The sequence below is a fragment of the Tilletiopsis washingtonensis genome (assembly GCF_003144115.1).
Source record: "Tilletiopsis washingtonensis strain MCA 4186 unplaced genomic scaffold FA09scaffold_16, whole genome shotgun sequence".
In the NCBI taxonomy this organism is placed as follows: domain Eukaryota; kingdom Fungi; phylum Basidiomycota; class Exobasidiomycetes; order Entylomatales; genus Tilletiopsis; species Tilletiopsis washingtonensis.
In genome coordinates this window covers 393,805-411,838 of record NW_020312013.1, presented here as the reverse complement: position 1 = coordinate 411,838, position 18,034 = coordinate 393,805, and the positions used below count along the sequence as shown (strand labels likewise).

At 67.6% G+C, this 18,034-nt stretch overlaps 8 protein-coding genes across 8 annotated transcripts; 4 read left to right on the top strand and 4 right to left on the bottom strand.

Annotated features, from left to right (window-relative positions):
• Positions 1–43: 43 nt before the first annotated feature.
• Positions 44–1,174, top strand: FA09DRAFT_361835 (hypothetical protein). Its single transcript, XM_025745406.1, has 3 exons — positions 44–133; positions 255–422; positions 563–1,174. Exons 1-3 carry the CDS (start codon positions 104–106, stop codon positions 1,055–1,057), a joined length of 693 nt encoding a protein of 230 aa, XP_025596975.1. The 5' UTR covers positions 44–103; the 3' UTR covers positions 1,058–1,174.
• On the bottom strand, positions 1,094–2,743 carry FA09DRAFT_331172 (hypothetical protein). The gene is made up of 5 exons (XM_025742901.1): positions 2,477–2,743; positions 2,009–2,392; positions 1,505–1,914; positions 1,346–1,414; positions 1,094–1,265 (listed from the first exon to the last, which is right to left on the bottom strand). The coding sequence occupies exons 2-5, from the start codon at positions 2,376–2,378 to the stop codon at positions 1,176–1,178; spliced, it is 939 nt and encodes a 312-aa protein (XP_025596974.1). The 5' UTR covers positions 2,379–2,392; positions 2,477–2,743; the 3' UTR covers positions 1,094–1,175.
• Positions 2,744–3,182: 439 nt separating this feature from the next.
• FA09DRAFT_331170 (hypothetical protein) lies at positions 3,183–5,178 on the top strand. Its single transcript, XM_025742900.1, has 7 exons — positions 3,183–3,565; positions 3,650–3,948; positions 4,003–4,071; positions 4,126–4,209; positions 4,268–4,462; positions 4,534–4,598; positions 4,656–5,178. Exons 1-7 carry the CDS (start codon positions 3,227–3,229, stop codon positions 4,985–4,987), a joined length of 1,383 nt encoding a protein of 460 aa, XP_025596973.1. The 5' UTR covers positions 3,183–3,226; the 3' UTR covers positions 4,988–5,178.
• On the bottom strand, positions 5,023–6,177 carry FA09DRAFT_331169 (hypothetical protein). The gene is made up of 3 exons (XM_025742899.1): positions 5,835–6,177; positions 5,412–5,662; positions 5,023–5,328 (listed from the first exon to the last, which is right to left on the bottom strand). Exons 1-3 carry the CDS (start codon positions 6,151–6,153, stop codon positions 5,230–5,232), a joined length of 669 nt encoding a protein of 222 aa, XP_025596972.1. The 5' UTR covers positions 6,154–6,177; the 3' UTR covers positions 5,023–5,229.
• Positions 6,178–6,563: 386 nt separating this feature from the next.
• FA09DRAFT_331168 (hypothetical protein) lies at positions 6,564–8,905 on the bottom strand. The gene is made up of 4 exons (XM_025742898.1): positions 8,604–8,905; positions 7,995–8,519; positions 7,875–7,939; positions 6,564–7,768 (listed from the first exon to the last, which is right to left on the bottom strand). The coding sequence occupies exons 1-4, from the start codon at positions 8,898–8,900 to the stop codon at positions 6,610–6,612; spliced, it is 2,046 nt and encodes a 681-aa protein (XP_025596971.1). The 5' UTR covers positions 8,901–8,905; the 3' UTR covers positions 6,564–6,609.
• A 689-nt stretch (positions 8,906–9,594) lies between these two features.
• On the top strand, positions 9,595–13,734 carry FA09DRAFT_331167 (hypothetical protein). Its single transcript, XM_025742897.1, has 5 exons — positions 9,595–9,853; positions 10,697–12,217; positions 12,273–12,657; positions 12,722–13,005; positions 13,066–13,734. The coding sequence occupies exons 1-5, from the start codon at positions 9,635–9,637 to the stop codon at positions 13,612–13,614; spliced, it is 2,958 nt and encodes a 985-aa protein (XP_025596970.1). The 5' UTR covers positions 9,595–9,634; the 3' UTR covers positions 13,615–13,734.
• A 112-nt stretch (positions 13,735–13,846) lies between these two features.
• On the top strand, positions 13,847–15,387 carry FA09DRAFT_361830 (RraA-like protein; the record flags this gene model as incomplete). The annotated part of the gene is made up of 6 exons (XM_025745405.1): positions 13,847–13,979; positions 14,037–14,164; positions 14,223–14,270; positions 14,324–14,372; positions 14,422–14,543; positions 14,595–15,387. 6 exons carry the CDS (start codon positions 13,847–13,849, stop codon positions 14,895–14,897), a joined length of 783 nt encoding a protein of 260 aa, XP_025596969.1. The 3' UTR covers positions 14,898–15,387.
• On the bottom strand, positions 14,915–17,938 carry FA09DRAFT_331164 (actin-like ATPase domain-containing protein). The gene is made up of 6 exons (XM_025742896.1): positions 17,648–17,938; positions 17,335–17,522; positions 17,026–17,283; positions 15,311–16,974; positions 15,015–15,233; positions 14,915–14,949 (listed from the first exon to the last, which is right to left on the bottom strand). Exons 1-6 carry the CDS (start codon positions 17,772–17,774, stop codon positions 14,937–14,939), a joined length of 2,469 nt encoding a protein of 822 aa, XP_025596968.1. The 5' UTR covers positions 17,775–17,938; the 3' UTR covers positions 14,915–14,936.
• Between the last annotated feature and the right edge of the window lie 96 nt (positions 17,939–18,034).

The following is an 18,034-nucleotide window of genomic DNA, read 5'->3' as shown; positions in this document are numbered from 1 at the left end:
CTGACACGCCAGGCGCCCTGCTTTCCCCTCCTGGCCCACCCCAGTCTCGAGGCCTCGTTCGGCTCCTACTTTGGCGCATTCACATGCCTCGCTTGGTCGCCCGATGGTCGATTCCTCCTCACCGGCTCCGTGCGTGTGTCTCTCTCTCTCTTGCCTTTTCCGCTCCTGCCCTTCTCTCCCTCGACCTCGCTTCGCCCGTTGCTCACGCCTGGGCCCCCCCCCCGTCCCCGGGCTCCCTCATCGTCGCCCGACAGTGCGACGACCTGGTGACGATCTGGGCGCCGCGCGAAGGACGCATCGTGGCGCGCTGTCCCGGACACGCCAGCTTCGTGCGCGGCATCGCCTTTGATCCGTGGCGCTGGGGCGCCGACGATCGCATCTACCGCTTTGCCAGTGTGGGAGAGGACAATCGCATCATCCTGGTGAGTGGCTGATCGCTCGCCGCCGACCTTGGGGGGGTACCGCAAGTTGCTGGAAGCTCTGGAAGGGGGGGGGGGCATTGCAAGGCACGCGCGATTTGACTTGCATAGCAACTGACCTTTTCCTGCGGCTCTCTCACCAGTGGGACTTCTCAAGCGCTGCACTTCATCGTCCCAAAGGCCACGCGCACGCCCAGTCCTCGTCGCACGGCGCTTCCTCGAATGCGCTCGGCGCAGCGCACAAGCGTCCCTCGATCGGCTCCACGCTCTCCCTCTCCGAGGCTCGACGCACCTCGCTCTCCGCTCGCCGCGCGTCCATGGGCCTCGAACTCGGCAATGTCTCCTCCGCCAGCGGCGGAGGTGCCTCGGCATTCGCGCAGGCAGGCGATGCAGTGTCGCACGAGGCGGCCGGACGAGGCCTGGTGGCCGAACTGCAGCCGATTGCCTCGTACACGATTCCGCCGCCGAGCGACGGCGCAAAGGACGATCTGCTGGCCGCGGTGCGCTTCAACAGAGACGGCCTGCTGCTGCTGCATCGCACCGGCGCAGTGCGGCATCTGCAGAGGCCCAAGCAGGCAGAGCGAAACGAGGCGCAACCGAGGAGTAGCATGGCGGCCAGGAGACACGTGCGCATGTAGAGGAGAGAGAGAGGGGAAGAGAGACCAGAGAGGGAAGGGCAAACTGACTCGTCATTGAAAGCATTCGACTCGATCTTCCACTGCCCCCCCCCACGCCTCTCGCCTTGAGTGTGAAGCTTCACTTCGTCTTTCCGCCCTCTTGCTCTGCCTTGCGCGCGCCTGGGCCTACTTCGAGGGCCAGAGGAAACGTCACTGTGACTTGCGGGAACTGCCAGGAGAGGTTGGAGGAACGTGATCAGAGAGAAGATGCGCAAAGGGGGGCCGGGGGAGAGGAGCCGGCAAACGCACGTAGAAGCCAAAGCTGCACCACGTGCGCTGCAGCTTTGCAAAGCTCTCGCCATCGCCGAATGCTCCGTCCTGTGCCAACAGGGCAGTGACGTTTGGTGAGTGACAGGTTGCATTCGCAGAAGAAAGAGGCGCAGCGTTGCCTGCACCGGCAAGACGCACCAGCATTGGCTCAGCGGCAGCGAGGCGCATCGAGCCGCTAAACGTAGGCTGAGAGATGCGCCAAGCTGCTTCTGGCTGCGACTGCACCACGACTTGCTTTGCGCCCTCGCTCTCGTATGCGCCCGTGAGCAAGGGAGGCCCGAGCAACGCGAGCGTCGGCAGCATCCACGGCCGCACGGGCAGCGAGGGAGACCAGCGCCGCGGCGCCAGCCTCGCGGCGAAGAACGGCGAGGCGGCGTGGTGCGGATGCGAGATGCGCACAGTCGTCGCGCCGCCGCTGCCGGCAGAAGAAGAAGAAGAGGTGTCGTCGTCGAAGCAGAAGACGGCGCGATGCTTGGGGATGTTCCAGTTGCGGCGACCATTCCACACCGAGACATCCGTCGAGACGTAGATGTTTGTGATGCGCAGAGCTGGGCAAAGCGAAAGCGCGATGTCAGCTTCCAGCACATCACTTGTTGGGCCCCCACAAGGTGTGTTGTCTCCCACACCGCGTGTCCAACGCACTGGTGAGACCAGTCTCGGCACTCGCAAAGCTGCCAGCGACGTGGATGAGCTCATCGTATGGCCCCACAGGACTGGACGTGTAGCGATAGATGATCCATCCGCCCAGGCCTCCCTTGAAGACATCGGCCTCGGCGCCCAAGTAGAGCACCTCGCGAGGCGCGTATGAGCCAGCATCGAGACCTTGCCGCTGCGCCAGCGAAGAGGCGGAGCTGGCGGCGGCGGAGCAGGAGGCAGAGCGCTGCGAGGAGATGTGAGAGGGAGACGTCCAGTGTGGGAAGATCCAGGAGGAGGCGGAGAGCGTCCAGGGCGGTGCAACGGCGGGCAGACCAGCGGGAGGCTCGAGGGCGGGAGGCGCGAGTGAGGGTGGCATGATGTGCCAGATCGCTTCGATGCCAGGAGAAGAGCGACAAGGCGAGTCAGCCATGATGAGCTGACGCGCCGTAACGGCCGGCGGGAGAGACAACGCACATTGTGGCAGATGCAGGACGATGGCTGAAGCTGAAGCGAGGCAAGGGTGCGCTGGACACGCGGCGGCGGCTCGGCCGAGGCGGCACGCTGGGGAGACTTGCGAGAGCTTGGGTGCGGCCTGCGAGGCGGCGAAAGAGGCGCCCGTGGTGCGCGGTGTTGATGAGTGCGAGCCAGGAGAGCCGTGCCGCGCGCTCGCTGCCTTTTGAAAGATGCGGGAGCGCTCCGGTCCGGTGCCTCGGGAGCGCTGCCGGCGTGTGCCGGTTCAGGCTAAAGCCGTGCTCAGGGCAAAGGCAGGCCAACAGCGAGCGCAACACCAAGCTATGAAGCCAGAGGCGCGCCATGCCCGAGCCTCGGCCATGCCCGCCGCGGCCAGGCGCCCGTTCCCACGCGTGACAGCCAGCCCCAGCACACCTCCACCTGCGCAGAGCAACACTTGGCTCACGCAAAGGCCAGCCCACGTCCGTGCACGCGCAGCAGCCGAACTCAGGCGAGCCGACTGCGAGCGAGCTCGGACTGCAGCTCCGATAGCAGGCACTCAGTGCAGCATGCACGGAGCCCGATTGTGCCTGGCTGCCTGGCTTGCTGTGCTGTGAAAGAGACGCAGGGGCAGCGAGAGCGCACGGCGCTGCGGCCTGCGGCCTGCCATCCACCAGGCGCATAAAGCAGCGCGCCGCGGGCTCGCTTCCTGCTCCCGACCACCACCACCCCAACTGCCGTGCCGCACCGCGCCGCACCGCACCTTTCCTCACGATGGCACACAGCCTCAGCCTCCTCGACGGCATCGGCGCCGGCGCTAGCCAGGCCAAGAAGAGCGCCCTCGCGGGCATGGGCGTGCCCGACGCGCTCCTCGCCGGCAGCAGCGGCAGCGTGGCGCGCATGCAGGCCAACGCCGTCATCGCCGCCGACGGTGCCGCGCCGCTGCCCCACGCCAATGCCAGCAGCAGCGCCGCCACTGCGGCCGCCGACGCCGCACAGGGCGGCGCCGTCAAGATGTTCGCCTCCATCCCCGCCGACGACGCCGAGATCAAGGCCGCGCCCGTGCCGTACCGCGGCAGCGCCCTCTACGTGCTCTTCACCGACCTGCTGCTGGTGCGTGGCCGCCGCAGAGGCGTGGCGAGCTGCAGCTGCTGCACGTCGTACACTTGGCTGACCACTCTACTCCGTCTGCGCCAGTTCATCTGGCAGGCGCCCTACATTCCCACGGCGCTCGTGCCGCTCAACCTCAACCGCGGCGCCTACCCGTTCCAGGACATGACGCTGCAGGGCGTCGTCTTCCAGATTCTGGCGCTGGCCTGCTCGCTCCTCGTGCTGCCCGTGCTCTTCTCGGCCCTCTTCGTCGGCATTCCGGCGCCCGTGCCCACGCTCGTCGCCACGTGGGCGGGCGCGTCGCTCTTCCTCTTCGCGCAGGGCCCCGAGGTCGTCTTCGGCCGCAACCTGGCGCCCGACGGCCACGCCGACGAGGCGTGGTTTTTGTGAGGGGCTCGCGACAGGTGCAGTCATGCTCCGCACTCACCTCCGCCATGCAGCATCAACGGAGTCGCCACGACGCCCTCGGGCACGCGCAAGGCCCTCGCTCGCTTCAAGGAGCTCTTCGGGTGCGTGCATGCGTGCCAATACCCCCACTCGCGCACGCTCACATTCCCTATCAGCCGCAACGTCGTCGGCATCAACAATCGTTCGCTCGGCCCGCTGGCGGATCTGGCGCAGTGTCTGATCCAGCGCGACCTGCGCTGGTGAGTGTGCGCGCCGTCAGAGGTGGCAAGCAGTGCTGAACGTTGCACCCACTACCAGGCCCACGCGCGACGCCTCGGCGGGCTACGAGGTGCTCAAGGCGGCGCTCAACGACGTGGCGATGGGCAGCAAGAAGAAGGTGGTGCTCATTGCGCACTCTCAGGGCGGCATCATCGCCTCGGCCTGGGTCGACCAGCTGCTCGCCGACTTCAGCCGTGAGGTACTTGGCGCGCTCGAGGTGTACACTTTCGCCAGGTGAGCATCGCACGTGGCCGGCAGAGTTGCGCAAGGCCGACGCCTGATCTCCCTCCCCCGGCACCTCGCAGCGCGGCGTCGCACTTTAGCTCGCCTCTCGACTCGGCCGGCCGTCCGCCGTTTGCTCACGTCGAGCGTGAGTGTCGACGACCGGCACCCTCGAAGCTGCCATGCTGACGCCTTCTCGCTCCAGACTTTGCGCACACGCTCGACTACGTCTGTCGCATCGGCGTCTTGGCCTTCACCTCTCCCGCGGGCGCCTCGCTGCCCGTCAGCGGCAAGACTGATTCTCACACGGGCGATGGTCCCGGCGGCACGGCTGTGCTGCTGCCCAACGCCGACTATCCCATGCCCATCACGTCGACGTTCTACGGTCTCCTCTTCGTGCAGCCGGCCGCGGGACACCTCATCTGCACGCACTACCTCGGCGACAAGAGCATCCTCAACTCTCGTCAGGCGCGCAGCCACTCCCGGCTCGCGCGCTACATGATCGAGCACGGCGCTGCGCTGCGCCGCAAGACGTAGAAGCTCCCCGTTGCATTCGTGCTCGCTGAGCCACACGCCGGCCCGTGCAAGGCGCCTTTGCTCGCCTCGCCCGTCTGCACGCCTCGTCCTCACCTGTCACGCACCACCACCGTCCCGCAGCTGTCCCGTCTGGCACTCCCCGTCACTGTCACTTCTGGCCTGTTACCGCAATCACGACGTCATTCTTCCTCCGTTTTGAGTGGTGGCATTGCAGCGGCGCGACGCATCTAGTCGCGAGGCGCCTAGTCGCTGTGCTCCTGCGTGCCCGGCGCGGCGGCGCTAAGATCGCTGCCCGTCTCGGGCGCGGCACCATCGCGCTCTGCCTCTTCCCACTCCTCGTCCTGCAGGCAGCGAAGCTCAAGCCATCAGCACCTCTCCTTCCTCTTTCGCAAATCGCGCGCTCCTCAGCAAGCGCAAAACGCACCTTGAGTTCCTCGGCATAGATCTCCGGATGCCGGCGGAAGCAGTCCTGCATGCCCTGGAACTTGGCGACGCACTCGATGCCCTTTGGCTCGGCCTCGCTAAAGACGAAGCAGGAGAAGGCCAGCTTGAACTCTTCGCCGCACGGCCCGTCGGCCATGCCGCCCAGGCACGGACAGTCCCAGTTGATCGTGTTGGTCTCGGGATCGAAGGCCGACTGCTGCGAGGCTTCGGCTTCGAGAGCTTGCAGTGGCTCTGAGAAAGGGGGGGTCAGTGCGATGCTCAGGGTCTGCGCAAGCGTGCGGTTTGCTGCGGCAGTGGATCGAAGCCCGCCCCTGCGCTTTCGCCCCGTCCTTCTTCCCATTCCACTGCCAACGCCGCTCCACCCGCTTCCCCTTGCACCTGCCACACGCCTCTCGCCACTCACCTCCCGCCTCCTCGACGGCCGCCTCCTCTTGCTCCTCCTCCTCCGGCTCCTCCTTGGGCCACGGGATGCTAATCTTTCCATCGCCTCTCGGCCGCATGCGCTCCGAGTAGCTCAATCGCTTTGCCTTGCCGCCCTCGACGGCTGCAGTGTCGCGGCTGGAAGCAGCGTACGCCAGCAGGCCCACGAGCGCTGCGCCGCCGGCGGCGGCGGCGATGCGCGTTTGCTGCGCAGAGGAGGAGGAGCGTGGGGCGTTGGAGGACATGGCGCGACGCAGCGCGCCGCTCCGGGGGAGAGAACGAGAGATGCCGCGTGCGAACATGCTGGGCAAGAGAGACGGCGTGGTGGAGTGGAGGCAACGTCGCTGCGCGAAGACTGCTTGTAGTTTTCGCGCCGCAGCGGCCGCCGGCGCGAGCCAAGCGCCGCAGCGCTGCGCTGACGTGCGCCGCCGCCGGCGCGCCGCGCTGCGGTGGCTCGCTACGGCCGAAGCCCTTGCGCTGCTCGTCCAGCGAGCAAGCCTGGCACCGCAACGCGCAGCAGAGACCTCTTGCGAAGCTGCAGCTGACGCTCGGTGCGCTAGCAAAGACATCAGGCTCGCATGCGTACGAGTGCCTTGGCTCCTCTGGCCCAGAGGGCGACACACATGCGGGACAGCGAAGCATTCGGGCCTCTCTTTCAGCAGGAAGAGAGCCGGGGGGGGGGGGGGGGGGGGCAGAGCTCTCCAACCAAACGAACAGACAAAGGTGACATTGTGCCTCTCACTCCTCTCCTCTCCTCTTCAGAGCTCCTCTCGCTTCCTCTCCCTCTCCTTCTTCTCCCTCCAAAACCTCTCCGCCCTCTCTCCCAGCGACTCCTGCGTCCTAGCTTGGGTGCCACGTGCAGCCGCAGCTGCGCCACCGCCGCCTGCGGCACCACCATCGGCGCCGTCGACGGCGGCGCCGCCAGCGCGCAGCTTCTTCGTCGCCTCGAGTGCCGCTGCGATTGCCGCCTCGAGGCGCGCGTTGGCTGCTGCTGCTGCTGCTGCTTGAGGCTGCGCTCGAGCTTGCTGCTGCAGGGGCGGCGCTGCTGCTGCAGGCGCGGCGGGACGAGCTGCCTGCACTTGCGGTGCCGGCGGCGGAGGTGCTTGACGCGCTTGCTGTGCTTGTGCATGCGGAGGAGCGACGGGTTGAGCAGGAGCGGCCGGTGCGGCAGCCAGCCCTTGTCTCGCCCTCGGCAGTTCTCTCGCTTCCTGCTTCTGCTGCTGCTGCTGCTCTTGTTGGCGTGCCATCTGCATCGCCCTCTCTCTATCCTGCGTCGTACCAGGCGGTGGTCGTTCCTGCACCACGGCCTCTATGCCGCTCTTTGCGAGGGCCTCCTTGAGCGCCTCCTGCAGCATGGCCCAGCGCTCTTCCGCCGAGCGCGGCTGTGCACTCGCCGCGTCTTCGCGTGCCGCACGCGCGGCGACGTCGTTGATGTGTTGTTGGATGCGTGCGCGAATCGCCGGGTCCATGTCGCCTTCGAGCAGTTGCACTTCAATGTCTCCCACGCCGCCGATGCCTGCTGCCTCGGCATCGCTCGAGGCGCCTTGGTCGTCGAAGTCGGACTCGGGAGCGTCAAAGTCTTCGTCGTAACGCTCCATCACTACCTGCCCATCCTCATCTACGTCTACCGCCCACATTTCTCCGCCGCCATCCGGCAGGCCACCAAGGGAGAAGGGATCTCCCCTCGTATGAAAGCCGGATTCTTCATCTGCCTCTTCGCTCGGTCCTGCCTCGCCGACCGTCGGCGAACTCGCTGCCGCCGCGGCGCCAGAGTCGAGTTGCTGCGCTGTACGGCTGGCGATGGGAGAGGTGTAGGTGTCCGAGACTACCGGACGACAGACTATGTCGTGCACTTGCTCCTCGGGCACGGCAAAGACCGAGTCGGCACAGAGGCGCGGAGTGTCGACAATCAGAACGCTGCGCGAAAGGGTGCTCCGTGATCAGCGATGGCACAGCGCCCTCTCGCCCCGACTGTCCCAGGAATCGTGCCAACCGCCTTGCCGCGAGAGGCGATGCAGCTCACTAGTTGCAAGTAGTCGTCTCCTTGACCAGGGAAATGCGATCGCCCGGTCTTCTCGAGCAATGAAACTGCGCCGTCCTTCATCAGCGTCTCTTCCTGCTGCACCTCTCTCCAGTCACTCACCTGCACCTCAATACTGCGCGGCTCGTTGGAGATGGCACAGAGCGTGCCGCCGCCCCACACTTGCGAGAGGTATCTCTGGCCATGCAAGTCCTCGTTCCTCCCCGCTTCGCCGACGGAAAAGCTCACGACTTCCATCAGCTCCGTGCCTCCCTCTCCCTGCGGTCGTTGATGTGCCACATCCGTAGTCTCCCTCGTTGCCGGCGCGCGCCCCAGGACATAGCTGTCCTGCTTCGGATCCGGCACCGGTGTTCTTCCCGGCAGCGCCGAGGACGCTAGCGCGTGGAACTGTCGGACCGAACGGCCATGGCAGAACTCGTAGGTGAACCAGTCGAGCGTGTGGTAGATGCACTGCTGCCGCAGCGGCTCGAGCAGCGCCAGGCCGGAAGAGAGGGCGCGGGATCGCTCGGCGGCGAGCTGGGAGGCGGACAGAGGCGGTGCAGAGGCGGCGCGGGATTGAGCAGCGGGCAGATGGCAGAGATAGGCACCGTCTGGACCGCGGAAGAGGTGTGGAATGCCCGAAGCGACCTGGAGGGCGCTGTGCGTCAGCCGTTCTGCCTTGTTCCCCCTTGCTAGCCCCCCCCCCCCCCCCACCCCGCCGCCCTCACTCACCGTCTCCTCGCCCTCCACCACCCGAGCAGCGCTGCCGTTCCTGATGGGCGCGCCGTCGAAGGAGAGTCGGTGGGGCGGGTGCGCAAAGACGTCTTCGGGGAATGGACGTGCAGAGGAGGAGCCGAGGCCCGCGGCGCCTGAGCCGGGCTTGCCGAGACGTTGAGGCGCATGGCCCGCGCCCGAGCCCGAGCCCGAGCCCGAGGCGGAGCCGGAGGAGGAGCTTGAGCTCGCGACGCTCTCGCCCAAGGCGCTGGCGGCGAGCAGCGGTGCTGCCAAGAGAAGAGGTGGGAGGTGCATGGCTGTGGCCAGGAAGCAAGAGGCACGCATGCTCCTCGTCGGTCTCAGCCCTCTGACGGGCGTGCCTCGTGGGAACATGGCAAGCCGCGGAGCCCGCGGAGCGCCCCGCACCACCCACCACCCTTGTCTCTCTCACCGCCCGCTACTCGGCCTGGCTGCTCGCAGCGCCCGCCTTTGGCACTGAGGATATGCTCAGTCAGGAGGAAAGAACGACGTACACCCAAGCAGCGAAACAGTCCTGACTGGCGCCCGCTGATGCGCGCCTCCGAGCCTCTCAGCACTTGCTGCCGAGGCGGAAGCAGACTCTGGCGCAGAGGGCAAGACGCACCACGACGTTGCTGCACACCGTCTCACAGCCGTGCTCTTCCTACACTGCCGCAACAGATGCCTTCTGGCGTATCCATGTGCCGCAATGCTCTCGGCGGTCCAGGCTGCTCCTGCTCCCGCCAGCCGCCCGCCCATGGCTGCGGAGAGAGGCCGCTGAGCCGGCTCTGCGGGGGGATCGGCGCGACTGCGGCGTTGAAAGGGTGGAGCAGCAGCCTGCAGCGGCTCGCGGGGTCAGGCACTTGAGCAGTGTACTGCGCGTGAGACATTGCGTGCCTGAGAGGCTGCTGCCGAGCCCGTGCCGCACTCCGCATCAGCAGGCGGGGCAGCCTTCAGCGTCAGACGGCAGCCCCCCCCCCCCCCCCGCATCTGCCGCTTCTCCTCTCACCACCACCCTCACGCAGCCAGCCATGCCGGAGCACAAGCCGTCGCGCAAGTCCATCCTCGGCTCCATGAGCAGCGGCCTCGGCGGCAGCAGTGGCAGCCGCAACGCCAGCGGCGCCGCTGCCGGTGGCAGCAGCATTCGGTCCGCCTCGTCGGCCGCCGCCGCTCCCCGCCTCACCGCCGAGCTGGCCGCCAGCAGCCGCAGTCGCGAGCCCAGCGACGCCGGCACCGACGCACAGTACAGGGTGAGCGTCTCGCCGTCGTCTGCCGCGCATCGCCACGCACGTGCACCCTCCGACGGCTCGCCCGAGGCCGATGCGTCCGGGGCGTCGCGCCCGCGCTCTGGCTCGGCGCTCTCCGGCAGCAGCCAAGGCACCGACGGCGCACGCCGCATGCGCTTCAATCAGGCCGCAGCTCCGCCCGTCGCTGCGCCCGAGTCGCCATGGCTCGCGCTGCGCCGCGAAAAGCAGGCGCAGGCCGAGGCCGTCGAGCTGCGCGCCCAGCGGCGGCATGCGGCGCAAGCCGCGGCACAGCCGCCCGACGCCGGTGCCGGCCTGCCCGTCATGTCGCGCCGCGAGCATGAAGAGGCAACGCTCAATGCCCTGCTGGGCAGGCGCAACGCTCCTCGCGGCGTACAGCTGCGCGATCCGCAGGAGTCCGAGGAGGAGGCCGAGGCGGGCGGCTCGGCGGCCAGTTCACCGAGTCGCTACAGCGCTCAGTCTGGCGCGACTCCAGCGCTCAGTCCGTTGGATGAAGTGCCGGCTCCCGTCGGCGAGAACAGAGTGCCTCAGGCTGCAGAACCACATGCGCAGCAGGTGCCCAGCGCCCGACCGCCGGCCCTGGGCCCGCTGCGCGATGCATGCCCAGAGAGCCCAGATGTGCCTGCCGTGCCTGGCGCCTTCAGGTTCGCCTGATTCCCAAGAGGCAATCAGATGCATTTGCTCGCTGCTGCAGCTGAGGGGGTCAGGTGGGCCGCTTGCGGGGCCGTTCCTGGCACCCAAGCTGGCTGTGTGACGCGACTCGCGTGCTGGCTCTTCGCCTTCCTTCGTCTAGCACATCTTTGCTGACCCTTTTGCGCCGCTGCCCAGAACCACGCTGCTCAGCCATCTGCAGCCGCATCGTCTGAGCTCGAGCGGCCCGAGGGCGAAGAGGATCTCGAGGTGCCGGACTACGAGGAGGAGATTGAAGATGACGAGGACGTATCGCCCAGCAACGGCGGACCCACCAAGGACGCAGCTGCGCTCATCGACGAGGAGCAGCGTGCGGCAGACCAGCGTGCTGCGTCGGAGCAGAAAGCCGCACAAGAGACTCGTGCCAGGCGTGCCGGCCGCGTGCGACGTCTCACGTCTGAGCAGCGCCACTACCTGCTCAAGGCGCTCGTCTCGCTGCAGATGCAAGCCGAGTGGAGCGAGCTGGAGAAGCTCGGCGCCCTCACGCAGTACGGCTATCCTTTTGCCCTCGAGCGACCGCAGCTGAAGCGCGTCAAGAACGACCTGGACATGGACTCCGAGTTCGCAAAGGGCGAGTTTGCCGCCGGCGCCGACGATCCCTACGCCGACGAGGACGCGGCGCGGCGTGCCGAGAAGCTCGCGGAGCCGCTGATTCTGCGACACATGTTCCAGGTGCACCTGCGTCCCTTTCCGGGACTCGACGAGGCGCCGCTCAAGTACTGGCAGAAGCGCATCCAGCCGTACTTTGACGAGACGGCGGCGCGCAACTTCTCGACGTCGATGGAGCGCGGCGAGATCACGAGTCGGCGCTTCTATACGCTCGCATTCACGCGCTACCTCGGCGGCTTCTTTGCACGTGGCTTTGGCGTGCGCGGCGAGGGCGAGCTGCGCGGACCTGGACGCGGCGAGCTGGGCTCGGAGAAGTGGGGCGTGGGCAAGCAGTGGGGCAAGGGCACCGTGAAGCGCGGCCTCGACAAGCCGGCGCGCATCGACGACAAGCTCATGGCGCGCATTGATGCGCTCTTCGAGGGCGAGGAAGGCAAAGTGTGGCGTCTGGCGGGCAAGGAGACGGCGCGTGTGCGCAAGGACTGGCAGGCGTTCAAGGAGATGAACATCGAGACGGAGACGGGCCTCGAGGACACGATGGCCTACCTGCAGGTCAGCAACATCAAGAACCTGCCGCCGCGCTTCCGCAACGCCGAGGAGTGGGCTCGCATGCATGCGGCATACATCTTCCACACGCTCTTCGTCACGTCGCCGGCCGCCGACAGCATCTTCGACGTCGTCAAGGGCGTGCACACGCTCTTCCCATACTGGGGCGCCCGTCAGCTGCTGCGCGTTGCCAATGCACAGACGATGATCCAGGGCATCCTCTCGTTGCTGCTGGCGCGGCCCGCGGGAAGCAAGTCGCTGGTGCAGCGCATCTTCACCTACGTGCTCGGCAAGGAGGCCTCGGCGATTGGCAAGGACTACATTGTGCCGCTGCGCAAGATGATCGATGATGCAGAGCTCACAAAGAAGATCGAGGAGTACGTCAAGCGCGCCAGTCGGCCCGAAGGCCGTGCCATTCGCTCGCGCGCTGAGCGCACGGGCGAGGATGTGCTCACGACCATCCTGCTCTACTCGAGCGGCTCGCAGCTCAGCCAGTCGAAGCAGCAGGTGAGCTGCAGCACGAGCCCCGTGGGAAGCAGCACACGCTGACCATCTGCCACAGCACGTGCTCGAGATGCAGCGCGCCTTTGCGGCGTCGCCGTACCTCACCAACCTCAACCTCGCCTACCCGCCCAAGTCGCCCATGGGCAAGCTGCACGCCGGCGAGCCGAGCAACTGGAACGCCTCGTCCACCGTCGCTGCCGACGCGCGCAAGTTCGCCCAGCTGCGCCTGCACCTCCGCGAGTGCCTCAAGAAGCGTGACCGCGAGCAGACGGTGGCCATGGCCAGCGGCGCGCTCATCCCGTCGATCTTGAAGGACTCGCTCGAGGTGGTGTTCTACCAGACGATCCGGCAGGTGGCCGAGGTGGCAGACCTCGCCGCGCGCCTCGGCGATCTGCAGAACTTCATCGACGACCTCATCAAGATGAAAAAGAAGAAGGACGACTGTTCGTTGCCTTGCTGCGAGTCTGCCGCGCCGCCTTTGCGCTGACATGCTGTTGCGCCGTCCAGCCCTGCAGGCCTACATTGCGCTGTGTGCGCGCCACGAGAACAGCCTGTACATGCTCTTCAGCGAGTGCCACACGATCGCAGAGCCGTTCACGCGCTGGCTGCAGGCTGGCGCCGACTACATGGCCATGGGCACGACGGATCCGTACCACCCGGCCAACCGCAAGGCCAAGAAGATCGAAGTCGACCTCGAGGAGCTGCTGCAGGACGACAGCCTGACGAACGCAGACGTCGATGCCGTACTCAAGGAGACGGACCGCCTGGCGGAGTATGTCCGCTGGCAGAAGGTGCGTGGCACGGCTGCGCCAGTGCGGAAGAGTGCCTGAGCTGAGCGCTGCTCCACACAGGTCTGGTACGAGCTGGAGATGCGCAAGAACTTCCTGCTCGCGCGGCCCGACGCGGCGCCCGCCAGCGGCCTGACGGAGGACGACATTCCCAAGGGCCCGATGCGGCAAGAGATACAGGAGCTCGACTCGCTCATGCGCATCCTGCTCGAGCAGGAAGGCATGCCCGTCGAGGACGGCACGGTGCGCACCGAGGCGCGCGGCAGCGAGATGGCCGAGTTTCCCTGGGCCTACTTCTCGTCGCTCGATCCGCTGCACCAGCATCTGCGTCCCGAGGGCGGACAGGAGCCGCAGCTGTTCTTCGAGCCGAAGATGGCCTCGGCTCCCGTGCCGGAGTTTGCAGCACTGCGCAAGGTCATGCCGGCCTTCCAGCATGCGCTGCGCGAATGCCTGCCGCGCTGGCGCGAGGGAGACGCACGCGGTCCGCCCAAGGATGCAGGCCTCACTGCCAGCGCTGCGGCGCCCAAGGACTCGGCGCCGCCGTCCATTGCCGAGAAAAAGGCGCCCGAGCCGAAGAAGGGCGGCCTCGGCGGCCTGTTCCGCAAGAAGTAGGCGCTGCGCCCAGCCGCTCCCTTGCGCGCTCTGCTCCCTGCCTCTGCTCTGTTCCCTGTGCCGCACACTTGCTCCTGCGGCCATACCCTTGCTCTCGCAACTGCAACTATCTATTCGGCGACTTGGGCTGCTCGCTGGCGGGGGTCACGTGTGCCGACCTGAGAGGGTGGTCCGAGCACAGATACCACGGCGGCGCCTCGGGACACGGACTAGCCGGCGACTGCGGGGTGCCATGGCAGCGCCCGCCGACGTGGCGCTCCTTGCCTCCTCACCACCACGCGCAGCAGCCCAGCATGGCAGCGTCAAGCTCAGCAAAGACATCCGCAGCGCTCATCGCCGCGCTTGCGCGCTTCTCGACCTGCGAGGTGCGCCGCGCCGCGTGGCCTTCTCGCGCTCTGCTGCGCCGCGCTGACGGCCGAAAGCGCAGGTCTCTGATGCGCTGGTGAAGCTCAAGCACCCGACGGGCGGCCTGCTCGCTGGCATCGAGATGTGGTCGCCGCGCCACGTCGACGGCGACGCGCGAGTGTGCGGACCAGCCTTCACGGTCAAGGTGAGGCTGTCGCGATGCACCGCATCACGGAGCGGAGCTGATCGCGGAGAGCGCACAGATGGTCTCGCAGGCGGACAAGGACGCGCCGAAGCCGGCGCAGCACTTTGTGAGACAAGCAAGGGCAGCGGGTGTGCCAGCTCTGTGCTCACTGCGCCTCAGGTCGATGCCGCTGAGCCGGACAGCGTCATGGTCGTCAGTGCCCCACCGGGTGCGTCCCTGTGCTTGCTCAGATAGACCTGTCTGACGTCCGCTGTCAGAGACCCGCTCGGCTGTGTGGGGCGGCCTGATGTCTGCACGGGCACAGGCCATCGGCGTCAAGGGCGTCGTGCTCGACGGGCGCTGCCGCGACTTGTCCGAGCATCGGGAAGCAGGCTTTGCCGTGAGTAGGCGCCATCTGACGAGGCCCCGCCGGCTGAGCATCAAGTCGCAGGTCTTTGCGCGCGGCCACTCGACCGTCGGGCAGTCGCCGTTCACGCGCCCGTCCGAGCTGCAGGTGCCCATCACGATCCGCGACGCCACTTTGCCTGCCGATGCAGCCTTTGGCAGCACCGTCGTGAACCCGCATGACCTCGTGCTCGCCGACGTCGACGGCGTCGTCGTTGTGCCGCCAAGCATGGCCGAGGACGTGTTGCGCCTGGCGCAGGAGGGGCGCGACGTCGATGCCAAGTGCATGGAGGACCTCAAGGCGGGCTGCGGCGTCAAGGAGACGTTCGCCAAATGGCGGGGCAAGTGAGGCACGCGCAGACGGGACACGGGTGACGCATCGCATTGATCACAAGAACAGACTGTCGTCGCGAAGCGCCGAGTCAGCAGGCGCCCGGACGCCCTCGAGCGGGGCACATTCACTCACCTCTTCTCCCTCAGCGCGCGCCAGCCAAAGGCGTCCCAGTCGCGCCGCTGCAGCCACATCTCGCCGACGCTCTCGAGGCGTGCAAGCACCGCCATGCCCTTCCATGCGAGCAGGCGCGGGTCCATGTCGCGCGGCGGCGGGATGACCGAGGCCGAGATGCTCGACTCGGCGTCCTTGCCGAGCACGCTCTGCGACCAGGCGGCGAGGTGGACGTTGAGCCTGCAGGAGGGGGTCAGCGCGCTGCTCAAACCGTGCCGGACGGCTGCTGCACTCCGCGTGGGGTCACCCTCACTCACCGTGCCTCGAGCACGCTGCCCAAGCCGGGCAGCTGCGCCGTGCCGCCGATGCAGATGATATTGTTGGACATGCGCTTGACGCGCTCCTCCTGCGCGCTCGTCGTCATCTGCGGCTGCACGGCGGCGCGGATGGAGTTCCAGACGGCGACGTCGAGCGGCACCTTGGCCGCCTCCCACTGCACATCGATGCTCGGCAGCGCCAGAGGCGTGGCACTCGGTCCGCGTGCACCGCCAGCAGACGGCGATGGCCGCGTCGACTCGCCGGCCGTGCGTGCAGGAGTCAGCGCTCGCGATGGGCCGGCCGTGCCGCTCGAGATCTCGTTCTTGATCGGCGACCCCGTCGAGCCGCCCGCAGCAGAGGCCGCGGCCATGCGTGCGTGAAAGTCGGGCAGCGCCAGCTGCTCCATGCCCGGCGGCAGGCTCACCGGATGCGGGCTCGCGCCGGCCTCGCGACCGGCCGCGGCAGTGCCGTTCGTCGCCGCCTGTGCAGCCGGCGCAGGAGTGGCGTCCGCTGCGGCAGCATCTGGCGCCGCAGGCAGAAGGTGGCTGACAGAGCCCTGCATGGCTGCAGTGACGGGCAGGTCGGCGCCGGTGCCCAGCGCGCCGCGCTCGCCATCCTCGCGCTCGGCCTGGTTGAGACCACCGCCGAGACGCGCCGCATACGAGCGCTTGCCCTTGAAGCTGACGACGCGCGGGCTGAACAGCAGCATGGGCGCCAGGATGACCTCGTCGTAGGTTCGCACCTGGTACTTGAGCGTTGGCCGGCCCGGCAAGCGCACATGGAAGTCCGAGATGACGAGGCCGAGCTGCGTCGCGTCGAGCGTGAGGAGGCGGTGCTTGAGGTCCTCGACGATCCAGCGGTCGGCAAGTCGTCGTGAGAAGTCGAGCTCCTTGTACGCGCAGTTGGCGGCACGCAGCAGCTGTGCGAAGAACAGGCTCACGTCGTCGCCGCCGTACGCGAGGCCGATGCGAGACTCGGCCAGCACGAGGCCCTCGTCGACACACGTCACTGCCGTGTGGTCGCGGCCGATGCGCACGACACAGCCACTGCTGAGGCCGGCGCCGAAAGTGGCGCTCACGCTCTCCTGCTGAATGCAGATCGCCTGGAAGCCCATGTCGACGAGCAGCAGGTCCGTCAAGTCCTGGATGTCCGTCGCGCTGTACAGGTCCGAGACGATGAGAATGACGCTGTACGTGCCGAGCTCCTTGGCGTCGATGCCGAGGCCGTAGTCCGGCGGACCGGCGGCGTCGTCGCGAGCCTCGAGATCCTCGCGTGGCGCAGTGATGGCGCGCATCAGGATCGCGCGCACGTCGCTGAGCAGCGCCTGCGCCGCAGCCGAGCCGTAGCGTGCCACGTATGGCTCAATGTCGAGGCGGCCCTGGCGGAAGGGATAGAAGAGCTCCCACGGCCGGCTCGCGGACTGCGCCTCGCCAGAGAAGGCCGGCAGGCGCAGTGCACGCTCGCCCAGCAGCACATCCGGATCCGACGCCGCCGTCTTGGTCCACTCGACGCCCATCACGTCGTTGTGCTCTGGCACCTTCTCCGCTCGTGACGTCTCGTTGTACGCGGCTGCCAGCCCACGGCCGTTGGTTACGGGCCGCAGCTTCATGGCGCGCATGATGCTGCGCAGGTCGGCACGCAAGACGTCGATCTTGACCGTGAGCTGCGACAGAGTCAGCCGGAGTGTCCGTGCCCGCCGTGAAGGCGCACTCACCGGGTCCTTCTTCTTCTTGCGCTTGCCGTCTGCATCCTCCTCCTCGGCGTCCTCCTCCTCCACTTCAGCCTCTTCCACGCCGTCTTCCTCCTCGGGCGAGGCAGACGCCCGCGCAGGCCGTGGAGGTGCGCCCTCGCGGTCTCGCCGGGCCACGACGTTGGGCACCGTGAGCGGATAGAGATCCGAGGCGAGGCCGATGCGCAGGAACGACGTGCTTGGGTGAATCACGAGTGTGCGCTGCGCCGGATTTGCCGCCGCCTGCCAGAGCGTGAGCCGCAAGGTCTGACGCTCTGCAAGAAGATTACTCACATCCGTCTCACTGCCGCTCTCGTCGCCCTCTTCCTCCTCATCGTCCTCGGCCACGCGCGCATTGGTCGCCTCGGGCCGCTTGCGCTTGCGCCCGCGGCTCGGCACCACGCCCTGGCCCAGCGGCGGCGCCGGCGCCTGTCTGCCAAGCCATGTCTGCGCCTCGGTCTTGAGGTATGTGCTCGCCATGTCTGCGAACCGCGGCTCAGTCTAGCGTCCAGCAGCTGAGCTTGCCAGCGCGCACGCAGGTCGACGATGGCGCCGTGCCGCTGCCGCCTTCACGGCGCCGCTCTTCGCCTCGCTGCTCCACACTCACTCTTTGCATTCACCGGCGGCGGCACGGCAAAGCTGGTGTACTGCAGCGGCAGCTCGCGCGACGGGCCCGGCGGCGGCGCGGGCTTCATGACGAGGCGCCGCGGCGCGCCCGGCGGAGCGCGAGGCATGCTGGGCAGTGGAGGGGCGGCGGCCGCAAGAGGACAAAGGGACGGCGAGGGCCGCAGAGCCGCCTGCAGCGCTGTGATGCGAGGGCGGCAGCAGTAGCGGCGCCGATGCTTGGCAGTGGGGTGCTCTGGGCGGCGCAACGATGAGGTGGTGGTGAGGAGCGAGTCGCGTGTCGAGAAGAAGCGCGGGTCTGCGAGGGGCATCGGGATGCAGCGCCCCGCGGACCGTGCGCGCGTCCGTGGCGCGCAAGCGCTCGACCTTG

Bases quoted from the DNA above. Each gene is read 5' to 3' on its own strand.
- FA09DRAFT_361835 (XM_025745406.1), top strand. From the start codon at position 104: ATGGTCGATTCCTCCTCACCGGCTCCGTGC. The intron at 134-254 runs GTGTGTCTCTCT...GTCGCCCGACAG, and splicing joins CCTCCTCACCGGCTCCGTGC to TGCGACGACCTGGTGACGAT. The intron at 423-562 runs GTGAGTGGCTGA...CTCTCTCACCAG, and splicing joins AGGACAATCGCATCATCCTG to TGGGACTTCTCAAGCGCTGC.
- FA09DRAFT_331172 (XM_025742901.1), bottom strand. From the start codon at position 2,378: ATGCCACCCTCACTCGCGCCTCCCGCCCTCGAGCCTCCCGCTGGTCTG. The intron at 1,915-2,008 runs GTGCGTTGGACA...CGCTTTGCCCAG, and splicing joins TGCCGAGACTGGTCTCACCA to CTCTGCGCATCACAAACATC. The intron at 1,266-1,345 runs GTGCGTTTGCCG...CTCTCCTGGCAG, and splicing joins GGTGCAGCTTTGGCTTCTAC to TTCCCGCAAGTCACAGTGAC.
- FA09DRAFT_331170 (XM_025742900.1), top strand. From the start codon at position 3,227: ATGGCACACAGCCTCAGCCTCCTCGACGGCATCGGCGCCGGCGCTAGC. The intron at 4,072-4,125 runs GTGCGTGCATGC...ATTCCCTATCAG, and splicing joins CGCTTCAAGGAGCTCTTCGG to CCGCAACGTCGTCGGCATCA. The intron at 4,463-4,533 runs GTGAGCATCGCA...GGCACCTCGCAG, and splicing joins GAGGTGTACACTTTCGCCAG to CGCGGCGTCGCACTTTAGCT.
- FA09DRAFT_331169 (XM_025742899.1), bottom strand. From the start codon at position 6,153: ATGTTCGCACGCGGCATCTCTCGTTCTCTCCCCCGGAGCGGCGCGCTG. The intron at 5,663-5,834 runs GTGAGTGGCGAG...CCCCTTTCTCAG, and splicing joins GGCCGTCGAGGAGGCGGGAG to AGCCACTGCAAGCTCTCGAA. The intron at 5,329-5,411 runs GTGCGTTTTGCG...CGCTGCCTGCAG, and splicing joins TCTATGCCGAGGAACTCAAG to GACGAGGAGTGGGAAGAGGC.
- FA09DRAFT_331168 (XM_025742898.1), bottom strand. From the start codon at position 8,900: ATGCACCTCCCACCTCTTCTCTTGGCAGCACCGCTGCTCGCCGCCAGC. The intron at 8,520-8,603 runs GTGAGTGAGGGC...AGCGCCCTCCAG, and splicing joins TGGTGGAGGGCGAGGAGACG to GTCGCTTCGGGCATTCCACA. The intron at 7,940-7,994 runs GTGAGTGACTGG...AGGACGGCGCAG, and splicing joins CGCGCAGTATTGAGGTGCAG to TTTCATTGCTCGAGAAGACC.
- FA09DRAFT_331167 (XM_025742897.1), top strand. From the start codon at position 9,635: ATGCCGGAGCACAAGCCGTCGCGCAAGTCCATCCTCGGCTCCATGAGC. The intron at 12,218-12,272 runs GTGAGCTGCAGC...CATCTGCCACAG, and splicing joins TCAGCCAGTCGAAGCAGCAG to CACGTGCTCGAGATGCAGCG. The intron at 12,658-12,721 runs GTTCGTTGCCTT...TGCGCCGTCCAG, and splicing joins GAAAAAGAAGAAGGACGACT to CCCTGCAGGCCTACATTGCG.
- FA09DRAFT_331164 (XM_025742896.1), bottom strand. From the start codon at position 17,774: ATGCCTCGCGCTCCGCCGGGCGCGCCGCGGCGCCTCGTCATGAAGCCC. The intron at 17,523-17,647 runs GTGAGTGTGGAG...CGCGGTTCGCAG, and splicing joins GCCGCCGGTGAATGCAAAGA to ACATGGCGAGCACATACCTC. The intron at 17,284-17,334 runs GTGAGTAATCTT...ACGCTCTGGCAG, and splicing joins AGAGCGGCAGTGAGACGGAT to GCGGCGGCAAATCCGGCGCA.